This window comes from Ascaphus truei, chromosome 7 (genome assembly GCF_040206685.1).
Source record: "Ascaphus truei isolate aAscTru1 chromosome 7, aAscTru1.hap1, whole genome shotgun sequence".
Classification (NCBI taxonomy): Eukaryota; Metazoa; Chordata; class Amphibia; order Anura; family Ascaphidae; genus Ascaphus; species Ascaphus truei.
In genome coordinates this window covers 41,330,615-41,339,415 of record NC_134489.1, presented here as the reverse complement: position 1 = coordinate 41,339,415, position 8,801 = coordinate 41,330,615, and the positions used below count along the sequence as shown (strand labels likewise).

General features: G+C 43.3%; 1 protein-coding gene across 4 annotated transcripts in view; it reads left to right on the top strand.

The window, feature by feature from the left end:
* The first annotated feature begins 53 nt into the window (after positions 1-53).
* Positions 54-8,801, top strand: part of TDRD10 (tudor domain containing 10) — a 29,067-nt gene continuing 20,319 nt past the window's right edge. The window contains exons 1-4 of one of the 4 annotated variants that reach the window (XM_075607933.1): positions 54-290; positions 1,965-1,991; positions 4,972-5,042; positions 8,663-8,718. In XM_075607933.1, the coding sequence (XP_075464048.1) occupies positions 1,990-1,991; positions 4,972-5,042; positions 8,663-8,718 (129 nt within the window). In that variant the 5' untranslated portion in view covers positions 54-290; positions 1,965-1,989. The other 3 variants (XM_075607932.1, XM_075607934.1, XM_075607936.1) reach the window with 3 other exon arrangements.

The following is an 8,801-nucleotide window of genomic DNA, read 5'->3' as shown; positions in this document are numbered from 1 at the left end:
GTCACCTCCCCCGCCCCCTCTGTCACCTCCCCCGCCCCCTCTGTCACCTCCCCCGCCCGGACAGGGCAGCGGCGGCGCCGGCGCAACCCCCTCCCGCATCCTGCAACACGTGGGCGGGACCACCGACGCCATACTGCGGCTGGCGCTGCGTCACTCGGGCCCTGGCTGGCGGCGGTCGCCCTGACGTCACCACACCCCCTCGCGCTGCTCTATTTAAAACGGCACGTGTCGCCTCTACTCCCCCGAGGTCTCCTGGCGCGAATTCGTCCCATGCGCCAGCTGTAATAACGGTGGGTGCGCGCGGGTTTGGGCGGGAACGGACAGCATCTTGTATCATATCAGGGGCTCCCAACCCTCTCTGATAGCGTGTCTGAGATCAGATGCATTGTATGGAACCCCAACCCTTTCTAATAGCGCGTCTGAGATCAGATGCATTGTAAGGAACCCCCAACCCTCTCTAATAGCGCGTCTGAGATCAGATGCATTGTAAATTCTTCTGTATTTGGTGCAATTTAAAAATGACGTTAATATTATAGGGAACCCTTTAGGGATGCCCAGGGAACCCTAGGGTTCCTAGGAACCTTGGTTGGAAAACCCTATCATATGTATTAGCAGGTGCTTCAGCCGTTGCATGACCCTGTCTGCTGCTGTATAATGTCCAAATGCCTAACGGACAGGCAAACCAAGTATATAGTGGATAGGGCAGGTTAATATTTCTTTACAGGTTTTTATTTATATATTTAACTCTCTTTACTAATCCAGCGTGGGCCCGTGAAGGCGGCCAATGCACGTCACACGTTGCTATGACAACTCGAGGTGCCGCGTTGCCACGATAATGTGACGTCGTATGGCGCTGCGATGTGACGTCCCGTTGTCGTGGTGATGTCGCAGAGCCATCTTGGCGGGACCATGCCGTAGGGACGATGACCACGCCGGAGAAGGGGGAAAGCCGAGGCCCCACACCGCATATCTCAGCCGGCCCGGCTGTAACCCGATTTTCATATCTCAACCGGGAGATACGTAGCCGGAGTCTCCGGGTCAAACACGGAATGGTGGCAATCCCCCTCCACTCCCATACCAAATGTCCCGCGTGGCACGTTAATCCTGTTTAAGGATCCTACGGAGGGCAAGTATTTCAGGAAGCAGGGCGTCCCCACAGTTGACATGAACGCGGGTTCAGCTCCGGAGACCCCTACTCCGTATTGATAAAATAATTGGTAGGAATGGTCCATTAAAATTGTGCTTTCATCAATGATGTCATGCAGAGCGAAAGGGGGTGGGCTTGCGGGTCTGGTCAAAGGCGCATAACTGAATTTCCTGGCTTATCGTTTGATTTCTCATCCATATTGTTCCTTTATCAAAGTTTTTGTAGTGAATTATATTTATAGAAGGAACGTCATCTCATTATTATTACACTTTCCAAGTGGACCGTTGCTTTGTATGGTTCGTTACATAGTAGATAAGGTTGGAAAAAAAGATATTTCCGTTGAGTTCAACCCAAGTTAAAGTTAGACGACAGCTACTTATCCTATGTTTGTACTTACAGTATATTCATCCTGAGGAAAGCAAACGCAAAATCCCAGTTACAAAATATCCAATAATATCTCGGAAGGGGAAATTAAATTGCTTTTTTTTTAATTGGAATTCTACAGTAAGTTGTAAGAAAACGCAACCAAAGATGGCTGCAAATGCAAGTAAAATGATTACTAAGGTGCAAGAGGAATACAAAATAATCTAGCACGATGTGAAGGGGGTGCGTTGTCCACTCAAATGATTACATTTCACAAATCTGTCCCAATATTATATATGCATGCTTAATCTTTATTTTAAATGTAATGACTTAGGAATTGTTCCTCAGTAGGCTGGTAAATTGGTGTTTGACTGCTGGAGGGACCTAGGCAGCTTTGTGCAACGAGATAATATACAACGCGGCATCTTTTAACTTGTTTCATGTTTCTTTGTAGGTCATATAAGGTGGGATTCCTCAGAATGTAAGTATGTGCGCTGGGCTCTCGGGGGGGTCTATCAGTCTTCTTGCAAAACAAGCAGATAGGGGGTGGGGGGAGGGTTAATTTCTTTATTTTTACTCTAGGTGGGAAGCAGGGGTCTGCAGGTCTGAACCGTGTTATTTTTTTTAGCTCTGGGGACCCTCTGCTGTCAGATGCATACCCAGGAAGGGGCTGCTGGGCACCCAATATTATTATTATTATAATTTAGTTATAATGCGCCAACATATTCTGTAACGCTGTACAATACAATTGGAGGACAAAATACAATAAAATAAACAAGCATTAACGCACATTGTTACAGTAGGTAAGGAGGGCCCTGCCCCACGGAGCTTACAATCTATTAGGAAGGTTAAGTGGAAACATAAGGTACAGGGGGATAAGAAGGTTGGTTTCTGTCGGATAGCTGCTTGTTATGGGAAGGAGTTGGTGTTGGGGAAGCAGTAAGTGGGATAAGATGGGATTCATTTCTCCCTAGTTCAGCTGCCTGTTATTTTCCCTGTCCCAGCAGCTAGCTGCATGTGAAAAGGCAACATTATTCTTACATTAAGAAAACGGAAACAAAAAAACAGAGCAAATCGTGAAGTATGTTAAATATAAATGTATATTAAAATAGCGATAAATATTCTGCGTACATCAGGGAGCTAGAACATAAACATTGAGTGCGCACAGCACACAAGTTACCACTCGGCAGCTGAGGGTTCAGGAGTCAGGAACTGGTTTCTTTGGCAAGCGTCTCAGGTAATAGCTGTGGAGTAACTCCTTCATATGCACACCCGGTCACGAAATCACCGCCTCTGTAGAAAAGTTCCCTTTGGTCAGGTGGAACACGCAGAATCCGAACGTTCTAAAGCCAGCAGTCACACTCGGAGAGTCCCCAGATCGAACAGTGAGGACTCAACCGATCCCAAGTGTTCTCAGACCGGCACAGACGGAGGCAGACTCTCTTACAGCAGTGGCTCCAGCTTGAGAAACCGTCGCTCCGTCTTGGCGCGCTGTAGAATGACGTCACAGTCGTGGTTTTCGATAACCAAAACACAGGGAATGAAAAATAGTCTCTAGAGCGCCCAATGTTCAGGAAATAGCAAAAACTGAACATTGGGCGCTCTAGAGACTATTTTTCATTCCCTGTGTTTTGGTTATCGAAAACCACGACTGACGTCATTCTACAGCACGCCAAGACGGAGCGACGGTTTCTCAAGCTGGAGCCACTGCTGTAAGAGAGTCTGCCTCCGTCTGTGCCGGTCTGAGAACACTTTGGATCGGTTGAGTCCTCACTGCTCGATCTGGGGACTCTCCGAGTGTGACTGCAGGCTGTAGAACGTTCGGATTCTCCGTGTTACACCTGACCAAAGGGAAGGTTTCTACAGAGGCGGTGATTTCGTGACCGGGTGTGCATATGAAGGAGTTACTCCACAGCTATTACCTGAGACGCTTGCCAAAGAAACCAGTTCCTGACTCCTGAACCCTCAGCTGCCGAGTGGTAACATGTGTGCTGTGCACACTCAATGTTTATGTTCTAGCTCCCAGATGTACGCAGAATATTTATCGCTATTTTAATATACATTTATATTTAACATACTTCACGATTTGCGTTTGCGCTGTTTTTTTGTTTCCATTTTCTTAGTGTTTAGGGGGGTGCCGAGCCACCCCCTGGTTTATAGCTGCAGACGTCTTATTATACCACACTTCACGGTTATGTATTAATTTTTTATTTCACACTGGTATTATGTGGTTTTACTATTTAGTTTAAATTAGAAGGGTATATGTTATTACACAATTGATCACTGTCATCACCATTAGAGGTTAGTTAGTTACGCACTTTATATTCTATTCATTATTATTACATGTTGTTTACACAGCATGTATTGGTTGCCTGCATCTCCTATTCTCCTAGCTGAGAGTGGGCTATTCCTACCCCCCTGTCCTTGCTGACAGTTGGTATAGTCTCACTTCCCTTCTAGTGTGACCCTGGCTCCTCACTTCCTTTTCACCCTGGACTCTGAGTGAGTAACTGCCTACTATTTACCCCAGCAAGGCCTTTCTGTTTTACACTGCTTATCCTTGATACACTGCACTTCAGACAGAGAAGCACTCTCTACCAACACTACATCTGCAAGTCCCTTTCTTCCTGTGATTTTTCCTCAATAAAACTAAGAAAGACAAAAGGACTTGTTTGTGCTTTGGAATAGGGAAGGCATGAATTAAACTTACTGGAACTATTCATACATCATTCGTGACCCTGGTTTCAGGAAAGGGATTATGTGGAGGTAGAGCTGTGAAAGGTCCCGCAAGCCAATGGGAAGCTGCAACGTCATCCCTTGTGGCTTCCTATTGGCCAGCGTGACCTTTAAACAGGATTGTGGTATCGGCAACACCTTGGGTAAAAAAAAAAAATAGTATGGCATAGTATAAAGTATATACTGACTGGGGAATGGCAGGAGGAACCCTAGACCCTCCCAAAACTATAAAGCAACAGAGGTAATGTCCCCAGCACTCAATGTGAATAAAACGAGAAAAGCACTGGAATATGCCAAAATATATCAATTGTATTGAAAAATATACAATATAGGATATACAATTTGAAGGATGCAACAACTATCCTAGGGAAAGTCTATAAATACACAAGCCAATAACTGGCGTAATGGGAGTGAGGGACGGGAGGGAAAAAACAAGGGGAATAAGGTAGTGACAATAAACTGCCTAACGGCAAAAGATGGAGTGGATGTGATAAAGCGAATGGGGGGCTACGTTTCGGGCAGGATGCCCTTTCCTCAGGCCCGTTCCCACAGATCCTTTAAAATGGAACTTAAAATAACGCTGTTTAGATCCAGAAACGCCCTGCTTCCAACCAAGAGAATAATAATCAAAAAGGAAATTGTTGTTTACTGCACAGTACTAGATTGATGTAGTTACAAGTTGTTATAGTTAAGTTATTCTTGGTCTAAATCTGTTGAAATTACAGGTCGGTTACTGCTGGACCAGATTTACTTCCTTATGTGAAGAACAGCAATACAGATGCTTTCTCAAGCCCAGGTAAGTGAATTAAAAGGGTGTTCCTGCATTTATCGTGTGCAGAAGGAATTGCTTTTTCAGTTTTCCTTGCGTACATCTCCTATCTCAATATGTTTCGCTTGCCTGGAAACACTGCGTTTTGACTTCCTATTAACTCTTGCCTTTACTTTCACCAACCTGGGGAAACTCCAGTCAGGCCACGTCCACAGAGGGGGTAGCAGTGCTGAGGCGCTGACGCATAGGCTCGCCTGCTGAAATCTGTGCGATTTTCATGCGGGAGGCTGAGGGAGGTGGGGCAGTGACTTTGCTGGGCCAATCGCCCGCGGCGCACCAACGTCACGACGCCGTAACGTTGACACTGCCTCGCGCTGATTGGATGTTTTCAGCTGACAGCGCTCTGAAAAACAGCTTGGCTGTCGGCTGAAAAATCCAACGCGTCGGCACGCCTGCGGACGCTCGCATGAGCCCCCTCTCAAGGCATCCTCATTGAGGATGCAGGGGCTCAGCGCAGCGCGTCCGCACGGCGTCCCGTGCTATGGACGCAGCCCCAGAGTTTTGGAAGGGGGATTGGGTAGGTCTCCTACCTTATGTGTATTAGGATGAGTAAATGTAATCATAGATGTACTTTTATTTATTAATGTGATACCAGGAAGTAATACATTGAGTTACCTCTAGTTTTCAAGTGTGTTCTGGGCAACACATGGTGGCAATACAATGTTAAGTATAAAGTTATATGAAAAGAGGTTATACATTATATTTATGGACAGTTAGAGATAATGATTATTGAGGTCTGTAACGGTTACAGACAAGAGTACAATGTGAGACAGCAGAATGTAGCCTGGTGTCGGCTATGAGAGTCTCTGGTAGGTTGTTCCAGCCGTGAGGTGATATAGATAGAGGAGATGAGATAAGAGAGCAGAGGATAACTCTCGAAAGCTTGTCCTATGACATAAATTGTTAGTCCAATAAAAAAAGGTATTGCCTAATACTGAAGAACTCATTTATTCTGGTGTATATGTATATGTATGTATATATATATGTGTATATGTATATGTATATATATTATATATATTATATTATATATATATATATATATATATATATATATATATATTATATATATTATATATATATATATATATTATATATATATATTATATATATATATATATATTATATATATATATATATATATATATATTAAACCTTGAGATTGCTGGGTGAGGAGCTGAATTCAAGTGATGGCCAATCTAGTTCTTTGAGGATTTCGCAGTGATGTGTTGTAGTTGCATTGTAGGACAAAGCGGTATATTGAGTTGTAGAGGATGTTTCGTTTGCTAAGGTGAGTTTGGGGTGCTGTGCCATATACTATGTCCCCATAGTCTATAATTGGAATTGGCATCTGCTGCGCGACGTGCTTTCTGACCAGCAGACTTACAGTATGGAGGATTTGTTTTGTACTTGGCTAGAGACAAAAGTTAACCTAAGGTTAACACTAGCACCCCAATTGCTGCTCTTAAAGTATAATATGAATACTGTAGTGGTTGGGGTATACAATAACCCACTAGAGGAGTAAATAAGTCTCCTCAATCTAGACATCAAGGTGAGTATTGTTCTCACAAATGCACTAAAATAACAAAATTTTATTTCAAAAATGCACAACAACAACGTTTAAAAATATATACATGTAAATGGTTAAAATTCCCCAGGTAGGCGGTTGTTGGGGTATAGCAATGCTGGATAAATGTACAGTCTAAGTTATAATGCTAACTCAATACATATATAGCAGTATTACTATGTTCTAGATACTACAATACTGAAAATAACCTTTAAACATGGACTAATATGCATTAGGGTACTGCAGGAAAATCACAACATATTTCATGAAAATGATAAATTCTGGGTCTGTCACAGTAGATGACTAGATGTAAGAATTATTTGGTAAACTAATAAATATTCTTTGGAATTGGTGATGGTGTGGTGACCTCATCACGTGCATCGTTACCAAATGGTGTTTAGCGAAGAAGATACGCAAGTTATAAAGTGCTTGAGACCGAGCAAGAATTATGGTCCAAAAAGCTGCCATAAAATATACCTTTTTGAAGGGTGCTCGCTAGGAGGACTGAAAAAACCCCGAATTTGTATAGTTTAGGAGTGAGAGCAGCTGGATCTACGCGTTATCGATTTATGCAATCAGACAGGCGTTCTCTTCTTGGGGAGCGCATTTCAGCAGGAGGACATTTTGAACCATACTTTTAACTCAAACTTTGTAGTAATCTTAGTCTTTTAGATTAGATTACAACAGTTTGACACATTTGCGATCAACGAAGGGGAAAACTCCTATTTCTTGTTTAATAATGAATATGAACCTCCCACAGTGTATCTTGTACTTGTTAACTAAATTGATGTCACAGTATTATGTCATCAGTTTGTCTACATCAGTGCTTTTCAACAGGGGTCTCCTAGGAACCTTTGGGTTCCTAAATGGTTCCCTACAATTTTCAGGTAATTAGAAAATTATACCAAATACAGAAAATTCACACTGCATCTGATCTCAGACGCGCTATTTGAAAGGGTTGAGGTTCCTTACAATGCATCAGATCTCAGACATGCTATTAGAGAGGGTTGGGGTTCCTTACAATGCATCTGATCTCAGACGCGCTATTAGAAAGGGTTGAGGTTCCTTACAATGCATCTGATCTCAGACATGCTATTAGAGAGGGTTGGGGTTCCTTACAGTGCATCTGATCTCAGACGCGCTATTAGAGAGGGTTGGGGTTCCTTACAATGCATCTGATCTCAGACGCGCTATTAGAGAGGGTCAGGGTTCTGCAGAATTTCACTATATAATTATATGGTTCCTTAACCAAAAAAAACTTGGAAAGCACTGGTTACATTGTGCTTCTTATATAGTGTTAATCTACATAACAGACCTACAATTGTGCACATTTTCGTGGGGATTGAGTGAGAAATAAATAAGATATAATAAACGAAAGGGATCCCTTCCTGAACGCAGAGACTGCGACTATTCTAACACAAACGAGTGGCAATTGCCAAAAGACCCTGGTACATTCTGAATACAGGTAGTCCTCGTTATCCAACATTTCACTTTACAATGAATGGCATATCCAACGCTTTACAATGCAACCCTAAGGGCCGTTTTGTGACGCGGGAATCCGTTACCCAACGCCTGAATGCGTTATCCAACGCTCACTGCCACTAATTAACATGGGACTCACTTTACAACGGTTTCACTATCCAACGCTACTTCCAGAACGGATTCTGTTGGATAACCGAGAACTGCCTGTACAAGCCTTAAACTAGCCCCAGCATTTCTGCATTGATTAATGGCCCATCAGATTAACAGCGGGGGTCCCTGGCAGTCTTATTCAAACTGAATGGGACTGCCAGGGGCCCCTGCTGTGTTAATCCTGTGGTCATTAGTCAATGCAGAAATGCCTTAAACTAGCCCAGCACATACCCAGCATGTAACCGGGCTAGTTTAAGGCAAGCTTTAGAATTGTCGTGGTCTCGTCTGTATGTTTTGGATTTGCTCAACAACATACAAGACATTTTAGCATGAGGGTAACTTATTTTTTTCCTTCTGTTTCCCTTTTCCCTTAACTGTTTTTCTCCTGCAGAAGCTCCTGTGAATGACTGCCTGTATGTTGGGAATCTCTCCATTGACGTGACGGAGGTATTCACATTCCAAATTTATTTCCAATATTGGGTGAGCTTTCTGCTTGCTTCCTGATTAAGTTATACTTCCTAAAGAAAGTT